This window comes from Selaginella moellendorffii, unplaced genomic scaffold (assembly GCF_000143415.4).
Source record: "Selaginella moellendorffii unplaced genomic scaffold, v1.0 SELMOscaffold_71, whole genome shotgun sequence".
Taxonomy (NCBI): Eukaryota; Viridiplantae; Streptophyta; class Lycopodiopsida; order Selaginellales; family Selaginellaceae; genus Selaginella; species Selaginella moellendorffii.
This window is the reverse complement of record NW_003314332.1, coordinates 619097-641537: the sequence shown is the minus strand read 5'-3', so window position 1 is coordinate 641537 and position 22441 is coordinate 619097. Positions and strand designations below refer to the sequence as shown.

At 47.2% G+C, this 22441-nt stretch overlaps 3 protein-coding genes across 3 annotated transcripts; 2 read left to right on the top strand and 1 right to left on the bottom strand.

Moving 5' to 3' along the window:
• Window positions 1-12966: 12966 nt before the first annotated feature.
• LOC9639776 (probable N6-adenosine-methyltransferase MT-A70-like) lies at window positions 12967-15634 on the bottom strand. The gene is made up of 9 exons (XM_002985989.2): window positions 14690-15634; window positions 14527-14625; window positions 14382-14465; window positions 14002-14330; window positions 13719-13935; window positions 13570-13649; window positions 13340-13501; window positions 13211-13280; window positions 12967-13156 (listed from the first exon to the last, which is right to left on the bottom strand). Exons 1-7 carry the CDS (start codon window positions 15569-15571, stop codon window positions 13345-13347), a joined length of 1848 nt encoding a protein of 615 aa, XP_002986035.2. The 5' UTR covers window positions 15572-15634; the 3' UTR covers window positions 12967-13156; window positions 13211-13280; window positions 13340-13344.
• A 27-nt stretch (window positions 15635-15661) lies between these two features.
• Window positions 15662-19213, top strand: LOC9639775 (pre-rRNA-processing protein TSR1 homolog). Its single transcript, XM_024659918.1, has 21 exons — window positions 15662-15789; window positions 15837-15907; window positions 15958-16035; window positions 16086-16253; window positions 16310-16360; window positions 16423-16551; window positions 16600-16725; window positions 16773-16850; window positions 16904-16996; window positions 17056-17166; window positions 17220-17294; window positions 17344-17436; window positions 17484-17642; window positions 17698-17773; window positions 17830-17933; window positions 17981-18231; window positions 18300-18386; window positions 18457-18681; window positions 18744-18822; window positions 18884-18947; window positions 19006-19213. The coding sequence occupies exons 1-21, from the start codon at window positions 15693-15695 to the stop codon at window positions 19101-19103; spliced, it is 2313 nt and encodes a 770-aa protein (XP_024515686.1). The 5' UTR covers window positions 15662-15692; the 3' UTR covers window positions 19104-19213.
• Window positions 19214-19307: 94 nt separating this feature from the next.
• LOC9639774 (pyruvate decarboxylase 1) lies at window positions 19308-21575 on the top strand. The gene is made up of 7 exons (XM_002986054.2): window positions 19308-19868; window positions 19942-20105; window positions 20165-20726; window positions 20807-20895; window positions 20954-21071; window positions 21133-21321; window positions 21378-21575. Exons 1-7 carry the CDS (start codon window positions 19443-19445, stop codon window positions 21546-21548), a joined length of 1719 nt encoding a protein of 572 aa, XP_002986100.1. The 5' UTR covers window positions 19308-19442; the 3' UTR covers window positions 21549-21575.
• The last annotated feature ends 866 nt before the right edge of the window (window positions 21576-22441 follow it).

Here is a 22441-nt window from a genome sequence, read left to right as displayed (position 1 = left end):
CCTGAAGGGCATCACCAGAAACTCAAAGCTCCCATATCTCGTTCGACAGGTTGTCTTCTCCACATCTTCCTCTGCTACCCTGATCTGGTAGTATCCTGACCTTAGGTCAATCCTCGAGAAGTATTTTGCTTTTCCCAACGTATCAAACAGGTCCTCAATCCTTGGCAAAGGGTACTTGTTCTTCTTTGTATATTTGTTGAGCAACCGGTAGTTTATGCACATGCACATAAACCCATCTTTCTTTTTCACAAATAGCACCAGCGCCCCATACGGCAACTTGCTCAACCTAACATACCCTTTGTCCACCAACTCCTTTAGTTGGCACTTGAGCTCCGCGAGTTCTTTTTCGTTCAAATGATAGGGGGACGAACCATCGCCTCAGCACCTTTGACCAACTCAATCTTATGTTCTATCGGTCGTGCAGGGGGCAACCCCGCCAGTAGCTCCTCCAGCATGGTATCCTGGAATTGGTCCAACACCCGCTGGATCACTAAAGGTACTTCTTCTGTTCCTGTCTTTTTGTCACTTCTCACCGAGAGTAAGCATAAAAATGCAGCCTTGGTCCCTTTAGTGAGTTGTCCTCTTGTGGACACCAGGTTTAAGCACGAATCTTTGGCCTTGCATTGCCCTACCTTTAGATCCTGGGCCTCCACCCCGGATTTTCTCCCTTGAGCATTCGCCAGTACCACAAGCTTTCTACCTTGTCCATGTAGGGTTACCACGAACCGATTGAACCAATCTATCCCAAAGATCACGTCAAATCCCGCCATGTCCAACACGGTGAAATCCATGTCTACTTTCCAAGTCTTTACTTCGACTCTCGCTTGTCAAAGTACTTCATCGGTGCTTTGGCTACCTTGAACAAACTCTATAGTCCTTGGTTCGCCCAGCCGTTGCACCATTAGTCCGGCTTGCCGGACTATGTCTCAGTTTAGACTTCACCCCACTTAATAGCCATATTGGCTCTGGCCTTCTTCGGGTAGGGACATTCTCTCGAAAAGTGTCCTGCTTCACCGCAGTTGTAGCATACGTTATTTCCCATGCTGTTAAACGACTTGATCTTCTTATCCGTGGGTTTGTCTCTTTTTGTTTGACTCCCCCACGTACTTGCTCGCTGGCCACCGGATTTGCCTTTCCGGAACCCCGAGGACTCATTCTTAGAGAAACTCTTCTTGAATTTCCCTTTGCTATATGTTCCCCTTGGTTTGGCCCCTTTGCTAAACGTGGACCCCGACCCCGTCGTGTTCCCCTTTCGTAGGTTATCGTTGAAATGCACTTTGATAGCCGCATCCAACGCTTCTTTGTAATTGGTCAGGTTCCAACGCATCACCTCGCCGCGAGCCTAGGTTTGCAAGCCCGATATGAAGGCATGGAATGCATCCATATCCCCCATATCCATGACCAGTATCCTCTTCGCCATAAATCCATTCACATACTCTTGAATGGTTCCGGTCTGCTTTAGCCTACTTATCTCATCCCTTAGGTGCAAAATGGCATTCGAAGGAACGTATGTCGCACAAATCCTCACCTTCATCATTTCCCAAGTGGCCACCGATCCTTCATTGGCCTCTGTCGTTCTCTACCAAAACTTGGCATTATCTGCCAAGTATGGTTTTGCACATGGGACCTTCTCCGAGCTCGGTAACTGCAACACTCGAAAGTAGTCCTCCATATCGTAAAACCAATCCTCCACCACCTTATAGTCGTTCACTTCCTTGAAGACCAGTGGGGGCTTTGGTTTGTACTTGGGAACAGCTTGAGGGACTAATTCCACTTCGGTCTGTTCGACCTTGTTTGGTCCTGCCTCAGACCCTACCGAAGGGTCTGCACCTTCTACGTGTGAGACACAAAATCTCTAGGCCCCAAAGTGGAGCTGGAAGGGCGCCACATGGTAGTGGCCGAAGCGAGAGCCAAACGAGCGTAACACGTTTGGACCAAAAGCTCCGACTTGAAAAGTCAAGAGCGGGAGTGGAACTCCCAACGAAGTGCTCGAGGAACGAGCACGAAGCGAACAAAAGGCGAGGCTCCAAAAAGGGACCCAAAAGGACCAACACATGACACGTGGGAGTGTCCGAGATGGAGTCTGAAGTGGAGTCCGAGGTGGACCCGAGATGGACCCGAGTTGGAGTCCGAAGTGGAGTCCGAGATGGAGTCCGAGATGGAGTCCGAGATGGAGTCCGAGATGGAGTCCGAGTTGGAGTCCGAGGTGGACCCGAGATGGACCCGAGTTGGAGTCCGAAGTGGAGTCCGAGATGGACCCAAGATGGAGTCCGAGATGGAGTCCGAGGTGGACCCGAGATGGACCCAAAATGGAGTCCGAGATGGACCCGAGATGGAGTCCGAGATGGAGTCCAAGATGGAGTCCGAGATGGACCCGAGATGGAGTCCGAGATGGAGTCCGAGGTGGACCCGAGATAGACCCGAAATGGAGTCCGAGATGGACCCGAGATGGAGTCCGAGATGGACCCGAGAGGGACCCGAGATGGAGTCCGAGATGGAGTCCGAGATGGAGTCCGAGATGGAGTCCGAGATGGAGTCCGAGATGGAGTCCGAAGTCGAGACCGAGACCGGAACCGAGACCGAGACCGAGACCGAGACCGAGATCGGGACCGAGACCGAGACCGAGGCCGAGGCCAAGACCGAGCCCGAGCCCGAGTCCGAGTCCGAATCCGAATCCGAGTCCGAGTCCGAGTCCGAGTCCGAGTCCGAGTCCGAGTCCGAGTCCGGAGCCTGAGAGGGTGAAAGCCCAAAGCGTTCGTCTCCCAGACCCTGGGGGGTTTGGTGAGCTCCAAAAGTATAGTAGGGGGAGGACTGCAGTGGAGCCAGTTTGGCCAGGAAAGGCCAGTTTGGCCCAGGAAGGCCAGACCCAGTGTTGGGTGATGAACTGACCACTGGGAAGTCCAAGACTAGAGTGAATACGGACCGACAAGCGGGGTAGCTTGGTGAAGTGTTCAAGAGCCGGCTCTAGTTCCCCCGAGAGATCGACTGGCCGATGCTCCCAGTCCAAGTGTGGGTGGCACTACCTACTTGGATACCAGGCGTGGCTCAACGGAACCTCGCTCTAAGCCCATGGCTAGAGCACCTAAAGGCGATAGGTGGGGAGAGTACCCAGGTGGCTCGCGTAAGGCCACGGTGTTCCGAAATGTCGTCCCAAAGGCCCAGACTGTGGAAAGGAAGAGGAGCAGTCCTCTGGGGTAGTGACCAAGGACACGGTCGTGTGGTGAGGAAGTCCCAGAGGACCGTGGGACTTAGTGGTCGGGCCTGTGGGCCTCGATCCAGTGGCAGTGTTGGCAAACACGGCCAGGGGCAGAAAGGGACTTGGTAGGAACTGACAAAGGGACTTTGGGGAAGGCGATTCCCCAGGTCTGTGGGCATCCTAAGGATGCTAAGGAGTGGATCTAAGATGACCCCTCGTAGACAGATGGCCCAGTCTTGGAGAGACGGGATGGTGATGCAAGTGGTATTGGACCATTTGCGCAGCAAAGGTGAATGGGCATGGCCTTAGCGTAACGGGCCGAGATGTCAGTGGTACCTTTGGGTGTCGGTCATGGGATCGGACACGTGGAGCACTTGGACCAAGTGCAAAGGTTGAGTGGCATGGATGCCATTCTCGGGGCTAGCGAGCCCCAAGTCCTGAATGGGACTTATGAAGGTTGTGAATGAGACTCCTCCAAGTGGTCGAAGGTGTGGTTAAGTGACTAAAGTAGAATGGAAAAATTTAGTCGCTTACACTACGCTGCTAGCATCTGCAGTCACCTTAGCTTATATATAAAAGCAAATGGTCTGAATTGAAACTAATCTAACGGCTACCAAAATTCTACTATGCTAATATTAGTATATGGTATTATAGCCATACACTTGGACCTCTCACACACACAGATATATATATATATATATATATATATATATATATATATATATATATATATATATATATATATCTGTGTGTGTGTGTGTGTGTGGCTAGGCAAACCTTAAATCTACCATTCAATAAAGAAATATGGAAGTCCACTAAATGGCTGTTTTAGTTGCAATATTAATTGAGTAAATTTAATCAATTGCTACATGAAAAACTTGAACATCACTGAATTTTTTTTTTAATGACCGTACTTTTGAGTTGTGGTTGAATAAACTTTATTATAAAAATATAAATTTGAAAAATATAATTGTATCTCCTTGAAAAGCACACTTTTTCTTCATATAATTAGGCCTAGAAAATGTAATTTTATCTATTATTTTGAAAACGAAGCACTAAGAATGATTAACTCTTCTAATTATGTACTTATCAACTATAGCTAGTGCTATCATTTCTGCTACAAGCACTAGTATCAAGACAACATCAACCAAGGCTACCACCCTGTTTCCCCACTTCCAATCTGGATAAAAACGATATGCTGGGACGAGGAAGTATACCAAAGAGATGAAACAGGATGCCGTAAGTGGTATGATACCTAATACTGACATTATTGTGCAAGCTTCATCCCCATCTAGATCAAAATTCTCATTGGGCTTATAACCTGGTACGTACTGACTTTTCAAATAAATGAAGCCAGGTGCTGGAGTCTCTTCAACAAGTCTGCAAATTGATGTCATTCCCGCACAAAAGTGTGCCATTGCTGACAAAACTTGCAATACAACGAACAATGAGGAATGTGGTGCAAGAGGAATCAATGTGGCACTAATAGCTCCGACGATAAAGCTGATCAGCATGCACCACTTATGATGGAAATAAGCAAGAACTCCAATGACAACTGAATGAAGAAAAGTTAAAGAAAGGAAATAAAATAAAAAAATTCAAGGGCTTTACCTCCTGTTAAAGAGCCAAGAGCCAGCAAAACATATAAAGTGTCAGTGAAGCATGCAAGATGCCAGTATCTAATAGCAGAATACTGGACGCCAACTTCAAAATTGTTCAGATAGTGGAAGTTCCAGCGGTAACAATCAATAGAATGACAGCTTGGGCGAGGGCAACGAGCAGAAATTAATTTTGGAGAAGCAAGCGTGAAATAGGTCGTGTAGAAATACAAATGGCATGCAAAAGTCACCAAGCACGAAACAACACAATAGTACCACCACAACGGCCTCATTGTTGTGATCTCCATCACCTGAACTTACCTAAAACTATATACTCTATTAATATATATGTATTTAAAGGACAAAGTTCACTACCAAATACGAAATATAACTGCTTGAGCAGAAAACAAAAGACCGTGGAACAAATAAAAAAAGTCAACCATCTTCTCGACGTAGAAGGCGAGGTAGAGAACATTCACAGCAATGCTCAGGGCAGCTCCAACCATATGTACCATGTATCTCTCCACAACTCCAGAGTAGATCGCCCATAGAATCGAAGAAACTAAGGAGAGAAGAGAATAATAAGCAAAAGACGTCTTCCATGGGAATGGAAGCTTGTAATACCCACGAACAGCAAGCGGTGCCACCTGAGCCATCCCGTATGTGACAGCTGTGGCAGTGACCCGGTAGAATTCTGGGGACTTCCGGAGAAGCGCAAATGACGGCCACGCCATAACTGTAGTCACTGAGTAAATGGCTGTCCACACTCTCCTATCACGCTCCTGTAAGTATGGCACGACGAGCATGGCGGACGCCAGCAGGAAAATCCCAGAGAAAGCGCATGTGTATGCCGCCAACCTGCCTCTAGCGTTGTCGTCAAGGATCCATTTCTCCACGAGTGAAGCCGTGCTGACCATCCACATAAAGATGAGTACAAGCACGGGACTAAACCCTTTCACTGTCGCTGTGCCGGATCCGTCCCCGAGATCAACGATACAAAACCGTAAGAATGCAGCCGCTGCAAAGAGGGAGACCAAAGACGAAGCAAAGCCCAGCCAATAGAGAGGGGACTCCACTATCCTCTTGTGGAGATACGCACCGTGGGAGAAAACGTCGACGTCGCTCGGTGGTGGCGGTGATCCTGGTGCGCGGGAAGAAAACGGCAGCCACATCCATGGATTCCCTAGCAGGAAAAGCGCAGCTCCAAGACCGAGCAACCTCCACATCTCGCTAGCTGAGAAAATGCAGACTTAGGGCTCTAATGGAAAAATTCGTGCGTGCTTTTAAAAATTAGAATCTCTCTAGAGTCGAGCTTTATTCACCACTTTCGCTGTAGCGGACGTCCAAATCCAGCACAAGTTTCGGAGCTCCTGCAGTTGGAAGAGGAAGGAGAAGAACGAGAATTGATTTCTGAGAAGTGACCCAGCAAGAGCATTTCTCTGTTTCAACCGGTCGACGATGATCAAGCAAAAGATCGGTTCCAAGTTCCCGAAAGATCTGGGAGTCTCTTCTAGGGCTCATACAAGGCTGTTGTTACAAGGCTGTCGTCTTCTTGGAGCAGCAAGTCCTTTATTTGGATGGAGATAGAGCTTCTCCTGGGCGTAGTGAGCTTTGATTGATCTGCTAACATTAAACTGGCCAGTACCAAAACTTGAGGCGAGCTTATCGGTGCCTCGGCTGTTTGATCCGATGCATAACGATGTGGCGATCTGACATCAATCAGACTCATTTGAGGAGTTTGTACCTTGTCTTCTGTGCGAATAAGCATTGGATACACAAAATAGAAGAAAATTGGGGATAAGAAAAGATCCAAAGAATGAAAGAAACCTGTCTCTACTGCGCTTAGTCGAGCTCAACACCTGCGGCGTGGCGGAGACATGTCTACGAGAATAAAACTCCTTCTAGAGCTCTTGCGGGAAGAAGATCCGTACCTTCCGTGTGTCTACATATGAGCAGTATATGAGCAGTCGACCAGTGATCCTGGATATAAGAGAAAATCGTGCCTCTTCCTGTGAGAGACGGGCAGTGTTCTTTAACCCCGAGCAGTTTTAAACTACAAAACAACGAGAAGCAAAATCAAAACAGAAACAAGGAAACTTTGTAGAAACCAAACCTTTGCTGATGTCTCCTTCCCCTATCGGCTGGTCCAGAGCTCTTCACCATTTTTAAGTTTCTGAGGAAGATTGGGAGGGATCCAGCATAAATTCTTTTAACAAAGCAGCCTTTACCTTGTCGGTGTCATACCAGGCTTCAATTTGCTGCTTCTCGCAAATGTATAGAGCTTCCAACGCACACAACATGATACTCTTTGGAGCAACGCGTTCTAAGAGCCGTCTATCGTCTTCTTCAGTCCAAGACTTGCTGTGCTTCTCCACGAACTCCATCCACCAACAGCAACTTAAATAAATGATCCCGGACTTCCCCAACTCGTTGGAGATGCAAAACCAGGAGCGAATGCGTCGTGTCTGATGTGTGAGCTACGAACAAGTTCTGGTTGGCCAGCTTGATCTTCTTGGTGACGAGCTTGTGGACAAGACCCAGCCTGAGCCGTCCAAAACCGTTTATAAACTTCCCTCCTCTTGCCACTCTCGCAAGACATGTGGAAATAAGTAAGCATTTGAGTAATATCTTACTTGATCCACGAAGCAGGACAACACACATGGTGAGCTTCTTGTTCTTTCTTCCGTTTCCTAAACACCAGTTTGACAGGAGCGTTCTGGATCAAGGTGAAAACTCTGGCCCCTCCCTTTCCTAGCTGTGTGGAGACAAAGATTGAGAGTTTGCAAGCATAATAATTACTATCGAGGTCGAGGATTGGTTGTGAAAGACCATATGGAAGTCATGAGCTATTAATTATTGGGGAGCTCACGCTAGACCGTTGGGGAGCTCGCCGACAAAATATAATATAGTCCTTTTAAATACAGAAGGAAAGTAAGGCTATTGTTAGAGGAGTTTGAATGCAATGACAAGGCTATTCTCCGAGTTAGAAATAAGGAAGATTACCAAGTTTATCTATCTATTTAGATATATTTCATGTTTATATGCGATTAAAAATGAATTGTTGTGTTAGTACTTTGCATCTTGTTTGCTAAAAGCTTCTCCTGATTTGTTTCCCGTGTGATGGAGAGCTTGCAACGATGTTTATTTGTGCACAAACTTCCATTTTGGTGATGTAATTTGCAAGAGTTGAGACTTGAAGAATGTATGTATGTATTTTTTTTACGACACCGGTTTGAAATTCTAGCAGTCTTTTAGAGGGACAACAATAAATTTGTAATTTTCCTTGTTTCTAACTTGAAGAATTGCCAAGGATGCTTTATAGTAATAGCATTTCTTCTTGTTCATGAACTATTGCACTCATGGAGACTAATGAGTTAAAAAATATCCTTGAGAAAGGGTTTATAGTTAGATGTAAATATTTTATTTTGTTCAATTTTTTAATTAAAGTTTTGTTAAGATAATTTTGTAGATTTAATTCCTGATCCTTTTTATATAACATGAAAATTTTGAATGTTTTACTCATATAAAATTAAATCATGAGGATGTGTTTTCTAAATATAATCAATACATAATTATTATAGTAGTAAGGTAAGAATATAAATATAATTAAATTAATATAAGATTCATAAAATTGAAGTAAGAAAAGAAACACTTGGTTTGTTATATTTTTTCCTTGTAAATACAAGGTTTATGATTTATCTAAATACAAGTCCATGTCAATTAATATTTTTCTTTAACCACCTCAGCATTCCCTGAAATCAAGCTATAATTATGGTTGAAGCTATTGTAATTGGCCATCAAAGGGTAAAATTGAGAATTATATACTTTTAATTTTGTACTTTAATGTATAATCTGTAAACCCTAAATAAAGATTAATTCTAACTCTAAATCAAGAGTTTTGGACAGTTACATGATGCAATAGTGGTTAAAATTGAGTTATCCTAAATTGATGAAGAAAATTGGTGACAATTGAGTGATATCTTAAGATGACAATAAACTATAATCTATCTTCCTTTACATTTGTTTTACACTCAAATTTGTGTTTTCAAGAATATTACAATTGAAAAAGATGCTAGAATATACTTAAATATTTCTGGATATTTAGGTATATTCTTTGACAATTAGTTGTAAGAAAATTAATTCAAATACATATAAAATTTAAATGTTATATTAGAAGACTGTTAAAATATTTGATTGATGAGCTTTATTTAACTATTCAACTAAACTATTAAACTATTAAACTATTTGGCACAAAATGCAAATGCTTGAGCCTTTGACTTCCATTTATCCAAATGCATCATAGCCCTTCCCTGGACGAAGCTATTCAGGCTGTAGAAGAGCTGCTTGAATGACACCATAACAAGATCTGAGAAGTTCCAGCTGGGAAATTCAGTAGTTGAATGTTGAAATCCTTTTCAAGCAAAGCCGCATGTACACTCGCAGAGGCTTCATTGTGCTGTTGTGTCCTCCCAGATCTTTGGAGCAGGCTGTTTCTTTCACTGGAGCTGGGCGTACTGAAGCTCCTCCATGGATGGATCAGAAACCTGGAACCACCTTCAGGCTTTGATTGATCATGGCTCCTTTTAGAGCTCTTGCGGGAAGAATGTCCATACGTCTCTGCATGTATCAAGGCCTGCGTCTGATATAAGAAACCTCTTCCTGTGCTGCAGTGTTCTTTTATCCCCGAGCAGTTCCTTCCGTATTTGCGTACCTTGTCAGCAAGGCTTCACTTTGCTGTCTGGGTCTTGCTCCGTCCAAGCTAGAGCTCCCAAAGTGGTGTTTTGCACACAAGGCGGTGCGACAGGATACTCTTTGGATCTTGGAAAGCGACGCGTTCTAAGAGACGTCTATCGTCTTCTTCAGTCCAATACTTGCTGTGCTTCTCCGGAGACTCCACAGGAACTCCATCCAGCGACACCAACTTAAACCAATGATCCCGGACTTCCCCAACTCGTCGGAGATGCACAGCCAGCAGCGAATGCGTCCTGTGTGATGTGTGAGCTACGAACAAGTTCTGGTTGGCCAGCTTGAGCTTCTTGGTGACGAGCTTGTGCACGAGGCCTAGCCTGAGCCGTCCAAACCATGCAAAGCTCAAGTCGTCGACAAATCCATAGGGAGACTCGTAGAGTGGATGGCCAGTCGACGCAGCGCTCCACCACTTTCGAAACTCCCAGCAACCATCGATGCTTGCAGAGAGATCACGGTACGCTGAGGCAGTGCCATGGTCGAAGAGAAAGAGCTGGAGGAACTTGAGAGCCCCATAGTGAGTAGCACCAGTGATAGTGGAGCCAGTAGAAGACGCTTGCTTAAGCTGGAACTCCGCCTCGTCCAGCCGACCCAAGTTCTCGAGCAGCATCCCAAGCTTCACCTGAGCTGTGACGCGATTCTCCTCGTCTCGATCGCCAGCAGTAGCCGCGGAAGATATCGCCCTCTGGAAGCTCGCCTCAGCCTCGTCAAAGCTGCCTTGGAGCAGCAGCAAATCCCCTAGAGCAATCGCTCGTCGCGAGAAGTCATTTGGCTGCTGGAGTTGCAGCCTCTCCTGGGCATGCGTAAGCTCCTGCATGGACGGAACCATCTCGTCGAAGACTGGAAACCACCGAGGGGAGCGCGCCAGCGCCAGAGCCAAAAGCTCGCCTCTCTCTTCTTTCAGTTCTTCTTTCTCGAGTGAGATACTTCGCTGCTGCTGCCTGATCCTCTTGTATGGGAGAAGGAACTTACGCGAATCGGTGACACCTTGAGCTTGATGCAGAACGGGCAGCCACGGACGAGTGCCACGATCCAGAGCGCTCGCCATTTCAGAGCCCTAGCTTAAACCCTAACTTTATTGGCAAGCTTTTTATACTCTTCTTCGTCGAAAGCTTCCGGCTTTCCTCTCTTGGATCAATTTTCATGTTGCGGCGCAAGAGCTTCCCTACCTCGACGCCCTCGCTGCTTGGTCGCGAGCATGTGGGTCAGAGCAATTTACGAGGCTCTTGGCGGCGATGTGTCGGAATCCACTGCCCGCAAGTTTCACGACATGCGAGGTTCTATCAAGCGGAGGTCTGCTCTCACATTGCCGGTTTGATCGAGGCTAAAGAATGTTGCTTTGAGCGATAGGTACTGCGCAATCTCGTCGAGAATCTGCAGCGGGGCAAATACGACACAGCTTTCAGTTCTTGCTCGACATAAAGAATGAAGTCTGCCAATTCGTCGATGAGCACGCACAGGCCGTCATGTATGGTGGAGCGACACCGATCCTCTATACCTCTCGTCCCAGCGTTTTTCCACTCGTCCCAACGTGTTCTAGACTATACCAGCGTTTTCTAGACTATGAGTTTGCTTTCTACAGCTGGAGCGAAATTAACTAATCGATTTTGTAAAGTATAAGGGGATCTTTAGTGTCCATCCAATATAAAATGTACTCTAGCTTGGACGATTGATCATTCCCACCTAGCGTTTTTGTGCCATTGCAGAGCTCAACATCGTCAACACTCGGAGCAACGCTGGATTTTCTCCGGTCCGAATACAGTCGCGACCCCAATACAGCACCAAGAGACTAGGTAACACTTCAGGATGATATCGTATTAAAATGAGACACTGTATAAATGAAACTGAATCATACCTTGCAATTGAAATTCTTTTCCAGTCGGTTACGAAAACTTGAGGCGAGCTTAGGCCTTGTCTCTAGTGCGCTTCGGCTCCAAGTATAACACCCATCTGTTGTGGAGCACATTTCTGCAAGAATAAAAATCTTTTAGAGCCCTTCCGAGAAGAAGATCCATACCTTCCGTGTGAGCAATGATCCTGCATCTGATTAAAGAACTCTTCCTGTGTGTGGACCCGACCAATTTAAAATTACAACAGACAATGTGACGAGGGAAATGACAGGAAACATTCTAGAAACATTCAGGAAACATTCGCTGACAAAGAAGATGCAAGTTTGAGATGACCGCTTGGCGAGTATAAACTTGGAAGCTGTAAGCAGGACAAGAACTTTCAGCGCACGAAGACTGCCTGTAAAAGTGAAGCTTGTACCTTGTCCGTGTTTATACTTCACTTTGCTGTCTGGTTCTCGCAAATCTATGCCCCCTCCAAGCTAGAGATCCCAAAGTGGTCAGGATACTCTTTGGATTTTCTAGCCAAATCCACGTGCCGTCAATCGCCTTCTTCAGTCCAAGCTTCTCCAAAGACTCAACAGCGACACCAACTTTCCCGGACTTCCCCAACTCGTCGGAGATGCAAAGATGCGTCGTGTGTGATGTGTGGGCTACGAACAAGTTCTGGTTGGCCAGCTTGAGCTTGAGCTCTGCAATTGCCTGAGCCGGCTCAGCCTGAGCCGGTCCAAACCGTGCACAGCTTAAGTCGTCCGAGGAGACTCGTACAGTGGATGGCCAGTCCAGGCGGCGCTCCACCACAGCAACCGTCGACGCTTTGCAGAGAGATCTGTGGCAGTGCCATGGTCGAAGAGGAAACCCCATAGTGAGTAGTGGAGCCAGTGCAGGACGCTTGCTTAAGCTGGAACTCGGCCTTGTCCAGCCGACCCAAGTTTTCGAGCAGCATCCCTAGAGCTTTGGTTTTAGGGCTTTCATTCTTGTACGATGTTGAGCTTGGAGCTTTTGCAATGGCACAAAGATCACTGGATGAGTATGATCAATCGTCCAAGCTCTGGAATAAGGTACATGCACAGATATGTTTTGAATTGATGATTCACTTCCCCCCCCCCCCCCCAGGACCTACATCTGCGACAGGCTTGCCGCTCAAACCTTAGAAAGCGAACCAAGGTTGGCAGCTTGGAAGCAGCGGATGATAGTTGGCGGCGCGCAATTCTTTGCTCCAAACAGTATGCGAAGCAACGATGATGAAAGTTGGTGCTGGTACGAGGAGGATCCCGAGGTTTGTACTCCTTTTACCTGGGACGTTTTTCTGGAGTGGAGGAGCATGCGACTCTGGTTTGATACCTTAGGCCAGGAAGCGAAAGAGTCATTCCAGCAGTGGATCAGCGGGTGCTGGGATAGAGAAAGAAAAGACTTCGTTTTTCTCACTGGAAACCATGAGTTTTGCAGTAAGGTTATGCTCAAGGAGGTACCCAGGGAGGAGATCTATTTCTTTGTTGATGGGCTGGCTATGGAATTTGGTGTGGATTGTAGACATGTTGGCAAAGACCAGGATGAACCCTCAGTTTTGCAGCTTGAATGGTCCATTTAGAATGATATTTCGTTATTGTACTTGCGTTATTGTACAAATGATCATCTAAGCTCTCAAGAGAAGAATTTGGAACGCTGGATTTGCTCGATCTTTGATTAGAGATAGAGAAGTTCTTGGGTGAACTATTGCTTTCCTACTCCACATGAAAGCTTTTCGTGTTGCAGCAACACGCAATAAACTGCATAGCCAAGGGTCAGTTTACGTCCAAGAATCAAACTTGACACTAGCTTACCCGCCTCACACCTTCGTTTCGTGTGATATCTCCAGCACTCGAAGAAAGCTTGACACCATAGCATACAATTCTGAGGAAAAAAAATGCAGGAGTCATCAGAGAGATTGAAATAAACAGAGAATTACTTACGTGTGTCACACCAAAAGAGGAGCTTGAGACGAAGATGTTTCAGTGCCGAAAGACAGATTAGGAGGATGGACTTCAACATCTGGATATGCTGCTTTGAAACGCCTTCGCAGGTTATCGTCAACCAGGCGAACACCGTTCAGCTGGTTGCCTAGAGATATCCACCTGAAAGAATCAAACATCCAACAGATAGCTGGACTAGAAAAACAGAGAAACACGAGAGGGAACTGTACCCTGCATGTGTGTTGTGCATTCTGGCAAACAACTCCAGCTTTCGCGTTCGAGGACTTATTCGTTCCAGCATTGGATACATCTACACACAAGATAAAAGAATGCTGGTGAGAAGAAAAGAAGAGAAAGACGCATAAAGTATGTAAGAAACCTCGTCCGGCTTTCGGCTTGTCTCCCTGACTTCGGCTACGATGACATCAGTGTCAATGTTCCTGTTTACCTCCGGGTTGCCCTTGATCCCAACCAAGCAATGCTCTTTGGAATGGTTGAGCCAGTGGCCTGTCCGTCCGGTCCGGATTATCCGTTGCAATTGGTTTGTCTTCACCCAGATGAGTTCCTCGACTCGTTTGTAGCCCCATAGTTCCAAGCTGTATGAGAAAAGAAACTGCTCTTAGCAAGAAAAAAACTATAATCGAAGAGGAAAGATTTGTTACCATTCCCGTCCAAGCTCCATTGCTCGTCCTGTTACCCAGAGGAAAAGAAGCCCGTCCGTTTGTAAGACCGGAACATTTAAGTTCCGCATCTCATCATCAGACATCGTTCCGTATGGAAGCTCCATGTGAATGTCCCAAGGAGGATCAGCCATGATGACTCCAAACTGGCCGAGTATTTCCATTTTGAAGGAACGGATATCGCAGTTGACCCACTGCGGTTCGCCAAGCTCAACCTCAGAGCAGTAGTCGGCTCTGGGTTTCGAAAGCGAGCGTGAGACACCGGGAACATCTAGCGTAGCATCAAGCTCGTAGTGGACGTATTTGCATGTCTGCGAGAATTCGACTTTCTTTCAAAGCTCTTGCGGGAAGAAGATCCATACCTTCATGTGTCTGCATGTGTCCAGGAACGAGCAATCGCCCAAGTTCACATCCGTGTGTAGAGAAATGATCCTGCGAAAATGCATCTGCGAACATACAGAGAGCTTGGTGTTAAAACTCGCTTGTAGCAGCAATGAAACGAACGACCTTTTCGCATGGCAAATAAGAACCTCGATGACCACGGCAATCTTCTTTCGTCAGTGATGGGCAGTACTCTTTCAAGGCCGAGCCACCTTTTGTTTTAAACTGCGATAACAGACAACCATATAAGAGTAAACAGAAAAAGAAAAAAAAGAGTTGAGAATCAAACCTTTGCTGCCACAGCAGTCTCCTTCGCAGTCGGCCGATGAAGAAGATCCAAGAGCTCTTCTCCAGTCTTTGATTTTTGCGACTCGAGATACGATTTCTTGGCGAGCAAAGTCTCCAGATCCTTCATGACATCCTCACTGCCAGATTTCGTGGGCAATTGTCCAGGCCTTTGCTGGAAAGGAAGCATACCTCCAAATCCCATTCCAGCCATCATCCTCGGAGGAAGTCCCATCGCGTGAGGAAAAACCGTGTGCAAATGCCCGCTCTCGGCATTTGTGGTCGACCGAGCGGATGCCGAGTGGAGCGATCCACTGTCGCCAGAAGGCTGCTGCGAATGACCACGAGCTTCTCCTGCCAATCTAGCCTTGTCCACGCTGAGAACCATGATCCTTTTCTTACCACCAAGAACGCACTCTTCGACCTCCATTGGAGCTCCTATCCCATCAGCAAGAGCTCTCAAGCCTGCCTCAACAGCGCCAATCACACCACCAGGCCCCCCAATCGAATCCACTGCCTCTCTCTCGGCCGCGCTAAAATCTGTGGGCATTCTCCTCGCCAGTCCAATCGAGTCGATGGGAATGGCAGTGCCTGGAGAAGCCAAACAGCCGGCGATCAATCCCTTGACAAGCTCCAATGCGCTACCCGAGTCTGGCTGCCCGGCCTGGGAATCCAGAGCTCGCTCTGGCTTGCGATCCCTGCGCGGCCGTGGAAGAAGCCGAGGCGAGCAGTCAGACACGGCGGCTGCCAGATCCAGCGAGGCCGAGATTTCTGGATCGGCATTGCGGAGATTGTTGAGGAGCTCCTTCCTCGACTGTCGCTGCCTATCGATCTGCTCGGTGAGGAGACGCCGCTCCTCGCGGATGAAGCTAGCCTCGCTGTTCATCGCCCGATCGAGCCAGTCTACCTGCGATCCGCCATAGCTATAGCAAGAGCCCTAAAAGTTTTAAATGGGAAAAACGGCCAATGTCCATTACCCTAGCTAGGGTTTTGGGGTTATAACGGCAATGGCTGGATCGGGGAGAGCGCAGAAGAACAAGGCTCACAAGACGCGCTTCTCCTCCAAATCGTCTCGTCGAGATCACAAATTGGCAGGGACTACAAGTAAGTCGCGCGGATTAGAGTGATATAGTTTGTGACTCCTCTTGCAGAGGAGAAGAATTCAAAGAAATCCGCAGTCCAGCAGAGTGCCAAGGAGCTCAGGTTGCAGAGGAACAAAAATGTAAGAGGATTGAATCCCGTGGAATGAATTTAACGGAGCTTGTGTTTTAGATTCGTGACAGCAAACGAGCGATTTTGCTCTCCGAGAGACGTGGAATTAAAGGAGATAAAAGTGCCCCTCGTGTACTCGTGAGTTCTTCTTTTAGTATTTGTGCTTGCGTAGAACTATTCTGCTCCAGGTTCTGGTTCCTTTGGATTCTCGGGCACAAACTGGAGAACTCAAGAAGAGAATTGTTGCAGCATGCCTGGGCGATGAGTCCTGTGCTGTTGACGCCATGGAAACTGAAAATCCAAGTGAGGGAAGTCTCGGTTCCATCAGTATACCAAGACTCAAATTCAGATTAACTGTAAGTAAGGCTGTTGAAACTTTTTCCAATCGTATCTTGCAAAACTTTTCGTGTAGGTGCTTGAGGCACCTTACGGGGACCTCCAAACCTGTCTACAAGCTGTCAAGGTGATTTTTTCTTCTGTGTAGGTCGATGATCGCAGTTTGTAACAAAGATCCTGTGCTTGCAGGTGGCAGACATTGTTGCTTTCGTGTTCTCCGTAGCGGAGAATGACGAAAACGTTTTTGAAAAGAGTGGCAAGCCTGTTCTCTCCATGTTGAAGGCACAAGGTCTCCCACATACTATTGGCATTCCATTGGTACGATAGCTCGGAGCTTTTCCTTACGATTGATAAACAATGTGGCAGGGGCTGGGAGATGTGGCTTCTAAGAAACGCGCAGATGTTTGGAAGCTCTATCACGATAGGCTCGAGGCTGAATTTCCTCCTCACGTGAAAACCTTCGATGGCAGTAGCAACGACGAAGCTCAGCAGGTTTCTACATACTTCTTTCGGTTCCTCTTAACGCACAATGAGTGCAGATGCTTAGGCATATTTCCGAGCAGCGCCCTTCTCACCTTCAATGGCGTTCGCAGCGGCCATACGTAATGGCAGAGCAGGTTAGCACTCGTCGGAAATGTCGTTGCTGTGCTTATAACCTTGTTGCATGTAGCTTGCCTTTGAAGCTGATTCCCAATCTCCTAGCGTGGGAACGCTGCGTCTTTCGGGCTATGTTCGGGAGCAAAGTCTTTCAGTCAATAAGCTGGTAATGAAAATAGATGGTGCTTAAGATGTAGACCGAGCTTTCTCATTAAATTGTCGCAGATTCACATATCAGGAATAGGGGATTTTCAGTTGGAAAAGATGGAGATTCTTGACGATCCTTGCCCTCTGTCTAATAAAAAGTTTGACGGCATGGCAGTAGACGCACACAAGGTAACGCGTCGTAACACGGGTGGGAACTTTGACATTTTATTTTTTGGCCGCAGGAAATACTTCCAGATCCAAACAAGCAGGAAGCTCTTGTTATAGAGAACATCCTTGATCCTCTTGCTGGCGAGCAGGTAACCCCATATTATAGAAGAGGGAATGAATTTACATGTGGTCGTGTAGACATGGCCAACCGAAGAAGAACTGGCTAAAGCTGATGTCCGAGACCAAGGCCGGAAACGCAGAAAGCTGCCCAAGGGGACTTCTGATTATCAGGTTTGACGTGTTGAATTTTATTCAGCAATGATTTTCTGTTCATATAGGCATCCTGGATTATGGATGAGTCTGATGAAGAAGAGGGAAGTGACATTGAAAATGCCGAAAACACACAGGAGATGCAGTGTGACGATGAGTATCAAGATGATGCATCACGCGGCGCATTTGAGGAAGAGGAGACTGAAGCAGACACAAGCGAAATGATGGTAAAAGAAGCGGCGTCTGTGGTGTCTTTTAAACATTGCTGTATTGTGCTTGCAGGATGATGAACCTTTGAGCATCAGTCAGCGTAAAGAAGAGATTCAGCGTCTGAAAGAGGCTGTTAGAAGCGATGAAGGTCTGAACGATTCTTTTATTTTTATTTTAAGTTTTCTAGCGCCCGCGCATTTTCAGAATTTCCGGATGAGGTGGATACACCCATGGACGTGCCAGCTAGAGAGCGTTTTGCCAGATATAGAGGATTAAAATCCATGCGAACTTCAGCTTGGGATCCAAAGGTTTCGTCTCCTTCCTTGTCATTTCTCAAAGTAATGCGTTTGCCCAGGAATCTCTGCCAGCGGACTACGCAAGAATATTTGCGTTTGACAACTTTAACAGAACAATGAAGCATGTTACCAAGAAGGCTAGCTGCGTCGACGAGGCGTTCTCAGCGTGTACGGGCTCGTTTGTGAGACTTCATATAAGGAACTTCTCGAGTTCCGTCGCTGCGAGCCTTTTGGAATCCTATAGGACGTGTCCTCTGGTGGCCTGTGGGTTATTCCAGCATGAATCCAAGATGACCGTCGTGCATTTCAGGTGAGACGTTAAGAGTTTGTTTTCTTTTTCTACGTATGCATGACACGTCCTGTTGACGTCTCTGGCAGCATCAAGAAGAACGATAGCTTCACGGAACCAATCAAATCAAAAGAGAATTTGCTTTTCCACATAGGCTTTCGATCTTATTTCACCAGGTGAGCCAATCTTCTCTCAAAGTTTCTAGAGACTCACATTGTTACTTTTTTGAATGTGAATTTGATGTAGGCCCATATTTTCCACTGACGATATCAACATGAACAAGCATAAGTACGAACGTTTTCTTCATGCAGGACGATTCTCTGTGGCCTCGGTCATTATGCCCGTGCAGTTCCCACCCGGCCCGCTCGTAGTCTTCAAGCGTGACGCTCAAAATCTACACTACGTAGCATCAGGTCTGCTGAAGAATGCAGACCCGGACAGGATCATTCTAAAGAAGATCATACTTTCGGGGTAAGCTCAGACACAGTTCTGCATTTCTCTAACGTCCTTTCCATGACTTGATCAATCCACAGATACCCTCTCAGAGTCTCGAAAAGAAAAGCAATCGTTCGCTACATGTTTCACAATCCCGAAGACGTCAAATGGTTTAAGGTGATGGAGTGTTGCTTACGAGTTCCCAGTTTGTTTCTCTAACATGAAAATGCTTTTGCAGCCTCTCGAGCTGTGGACAAAGTATGGAAGAAGGGGCCGTATCATGGAACCAGTAGGAACTAGAGGTCAGTGTTTTGGAGATTGAGGAAACCTCGCTCGCTTCTTATACTTCCGTGCTTCCAGGAGCTATGAAATGCGTGTTCGATGGCGTCGTCCAGCAGAGAGACGCGGTATGCGTGAATCTATACAAGCGCGTCTATCCAAAGTGGCCGCAACAGTAGAGCTACAGGCGAAGATCGCTAGAGAAACACCGATTTTGTTTTCTCCCGTTAAAAAACTACTGCTGCTCAGGTGTATCTCTCAAACACTAAGAAATCCTTGATTTTTTTGAGTTAAGAAGATGGACGGCTAGGATTTGCTGCCGCCATAGCCGAGCTAACAGCCATTTGGCCTGCTTTGGTGGCAGGCATCCGTGCAGCGGCTGGCCGCAACAAAAAAGATTTTCTATCCCGCGATTCCCTTTTCTTTCTCTCGATTGGCGATCACTATTTAGCAGGGGAGGACAGGGGTCAATCGCATTCTTCCTCGATCGATCGATCGATCGATCGATCAATCACAAGATGCCACGGCCGGATGCATCGTGCTCGCCAACGCTGGGCAGCCACATCGCGCGGCGCCTGGTGGAGATCGGCGTGAGCGATCTCTTCGCGGTGCCAGGGGATTTCAATCTGGTTCTCCTGGATCAGCTCATCTACCATCCAGGCCTCTCGCTGGTGGGCTGCTGCAACGAGCTCAACGCTGGCTACGCCGCCGATGGCTACGCTCGATCCCGCGGGGTTGGGGCGTGCGCCGTCACCTTCACGGTCGGGGGATTGAGCGTCCTCAACGCCATCGCTGGAGCTTACAGCGAGAACTTGCCAGTGATTTGTATAGTGGGAGGCCCCAATTCCAATGACTATGGGACCAACCGGATCCTCCACCACACCATTGGCATCCCGGATTTCAGCCAGGAGCTTCGCTGCTTCCAAGCTGTGACGTGCGCACAGGTAATCTAGAGAAGCCATAGCCAAGATCTTTAGTTGTTCTATCTTCTTTCTCTATGCTAAAGTTTTTCCACAGGCCGTGATCCAGCACCTGGAAGACGCGCACGAGCTCATCGATGGAGCGATTTCTACTGCTCTTCGCGAGAGCAAGCCCGTCTACATCAGCGTTTGCTGCAACCTCGCCGGCCTCGAGCATCCAACTTTCAGCAAAGAACCGGTTCCTTACGCGCTCTCGCCCAGGTGACCGATCGATCCAAACGTAAAGTTGACACTCTCGTTTTCCTTGCTCTTCTCGCCAGGATGAGCAACTACCAGAGCTTGGAAGCGGCAGTGACTGCCGCCGCGGAGTTTCTAAACGCGGCAGTCAAGCCGGTGCTCGTGGCTGGCAACAAGCTCAAAGCTTGCCGAGCGGTGGACGAGTTTGTGGAGCTCGCCGATGCTTGCAGCTACCCGGTTGCCGTGATGCCATCCGCCAAGGGCTACTTCCCAGAGTCCCATCCTCGATTCATTGGAACTTACTGGGGAGCCGTGAGCACTCCTTATTGCTGCGAGATCGTCGAGTCGGCCGACGCCTATCTCTTTGCCGGACCGGTTTTCAACGATTACAGCTCTGTTGGCTACTCGTTGCTCATCAAAAAGGAGAAGGTTATCATGGTGCAAAGCGAGAGGGTGACCATCGGAGGTCGCCTCTCGTTTGGTTGCATTGTCATGCGAGATTTCCTCAAGGCTCTGGCCAAAAAGCTCCGCAAGAACGACACTTCTTACCAAAACTTCCAGAGGATGTATGTTCCTGAGGGACACGTTGTGACACACGGCAGCACGGATGCTCTTCGTGTCAATGTCCTCTTCAAGCACATCCAGGTAAAGCGCTTGTTCCAGGTGTTTGATTTGTACACGAACTCTTGCCTTTCTCACGTTGGAAGCTTGTTGTTTTGGTTCAGGAGATGCTGTCCAAGGACAGTGCAGTGATTGCTGAGACTGGTGATTCTTGGTTCAATTGCCAGAAGCTTAAGCTCCCTGATGGATGCGGGTAAGACACGATGAACTTATCTCCTCGATCGAAACTCATTCCATCTTGTCGAAAAAAGCTTTGAGTTCCAGATGCAATATGGATCAATTGGATGGTCAGTTGGAGCTACCTTGGGATACGCTCAAGCGGCCAAAGACAAGCGTGTCATCTCATGCATTGGAGACGGAAGTTTTCAGGTATTCATCACAACCTTTTAGTAGTCTCAAGGTTTTTACGCACGAGAGATCGTGAATCCAGGTGACTGCTCAGGATGTGTCTACCATGATCCGATATGGCCAGAAGAACATCATCTTTCTGATAAACAACGGAGGCTACACCATTGAAGTTGAGATCCACGATGGCCCCTACAACATCATCAAGAACTGGAACTACACCGGAGTTGTGGATGCGTTTCACAACAATGAAGGCAAATGCTGGACTGCAAAGGTAGGCCTGTAGTTCTATCATTTTCTAGACTCAAGTCTTTTTATTTGTTTCCTCAGGTGCGAAATGAGAAGGATCTTATCGAAGCTATAGCCAAAGCTCAGGGCGAGAAGAAGGACAGCCTTTGTTTTCTAGAGTGCATTGTTCACAAAGATGATACGAGCAAGGAGCTCCTCGAGTGGGGAAGCCGAGTGTCCTCTGCTAACAGCAGGCCTCCCAATCCACAATAAACATCCATTCCATTCCTTTTCTTTTAAGTTGAGAGTGCTTCTCACAAGCATAGTTTTCTCGTACAATCTACAGCAAGTGCCTTACCTGGGCGTTTGTTGCTAACAGCAAAGCAAGCGCCTCTTTGCCAGCCTATGATGCTTCACATTCCCTTAGAAGATAGCCCAGTGTCTCTTTAGTCTTCATGAGGCTCCTCTTCTTTGCTAGGGGCTTGCAGCCTCTAGACAGCAAGAAAACCTCTCTACCATGGTCTCTTGAGCGGAAGATGAGAGAAATTGTTTTAGATGCCTGATAATATTGAAAACGAAGACCTGATAGCATTCTCATTGACAGTGATACCATCCAAGTACTGCTGTAGTGCAGTTTGGAGCCTCCCCAGACGCGTTTCTTTTCCGTCATTTTATCCTGGAGAACCTTTGACAAGAAGCAAGCGAAAACCGATCAAAAGAATTTGCATCACAGCTACCTTGTTGTGTCGCTTTTGAAACCGAGAAAGGTAGTTCCACTCCTAGACTTCGACCCCAGAGCAATCAGTTGCATATACAGCCACCCGGTAAAGTTTCAGCCTCTTTCTTCTGTGTATCGTGGAACTTCAAAACCCGTGGTTTGTCTGCAATAGCGACGCTATACTTCTTTGTTTGCCTCGACGATGCTGCTATCAGGCTGAATGGCGTCCGTTCCTGTATGCCACGAGATGTGAGAACGAGTCCAAATCCGCTCACCATCCAATTCTAGTAACGGATCAAACGGAAAGATTTTGTCGTGCTCGGGTTCCAGCTGTTCGTAAAGATCTGTGGAATTCCTTTGTGAGCAGTTCACGTCTCCAAATCTCATGATCCGCTCCGAAGGTTTGAGCAGCGAAGTCAGCTCTATGCTTATGTCTTCGCTGGTTCTT

What these genes read in the sequence shown, in the direction of transcription:
- LOC9639775 (XM_024659918.1), top strand. Translation starts at nt 15,693, where the DNA reads ATGGCTGGATCGGGGAGAGCGCAGAAGAACAAGGCTCACAAGACGCGC. An exon ending in ATACTATTGGCATTCCATTG is followed by an intron (nt 16,552 to 16,599) that starts GTACGATAGCTC and finishes ACAATGTGGCAG; the next exon opens with GGGCTGGGAGATGTGGCTTC. An exon ending in CAGACACAAGCGAAATGATG is followed by an intron (nt 17,643 to 17,697) that starts GTAAAAGAAGCG and finishes TTGTGCTTGCAG; the next exon opens with GATGATGAACCTTTGAGCAT.
- LOC9639774 (XM_002986054.2), top strand. Translation starts at nt 19,443, where the DNA reads ATGCCACGGCCGGATGCATCGTGCTCGCCAACGCTGGGCAGCCACATC. An exon ending in TCCTCTTCAAGCACATCCAG is followed by an intron (nt 20,727 to 20,806) that starts GTAAAGCGCTTG and finishes GTTTTGGTTCAG; the next exon opens with GAGATGCTGTCCAAGGACAG. An exon ending in AAGCTCCCTGATGGATGCGG is followed by an intron (nt 20,896 to 20,953) that starts GTAAGACACGAT and finishes TGTCGAAAAAAG; the next exon opens with CTTTGAGTTCCAGATGCAAT.
- LOC9639776 (XM_002985989.2), bottom strand. Translation starts at nt 15,571, where the DNA reads ATGAACAGCGAGGCTAGCTTCATCCGCGAGGAGCGGCGTCTCCTCACC. An exon ending in CAAGCCGAAAGCCGGACGAG is followed by an intron (nt 13,650 to 13,718) that starts GTTTCTTACATA and finishes TCTTGTGTGTAG; the next exon opens with ATGTATCCAATGCTGGAACG. An exon ending in ATGCACAACACACATGCAGG is followed by an intron (nt 13,502 to 13,569) that starts GTACAGTTCCCT and finishes TGATTCTTTCAG; the next exon opens with GTGGATATCTCTAGGCAACC.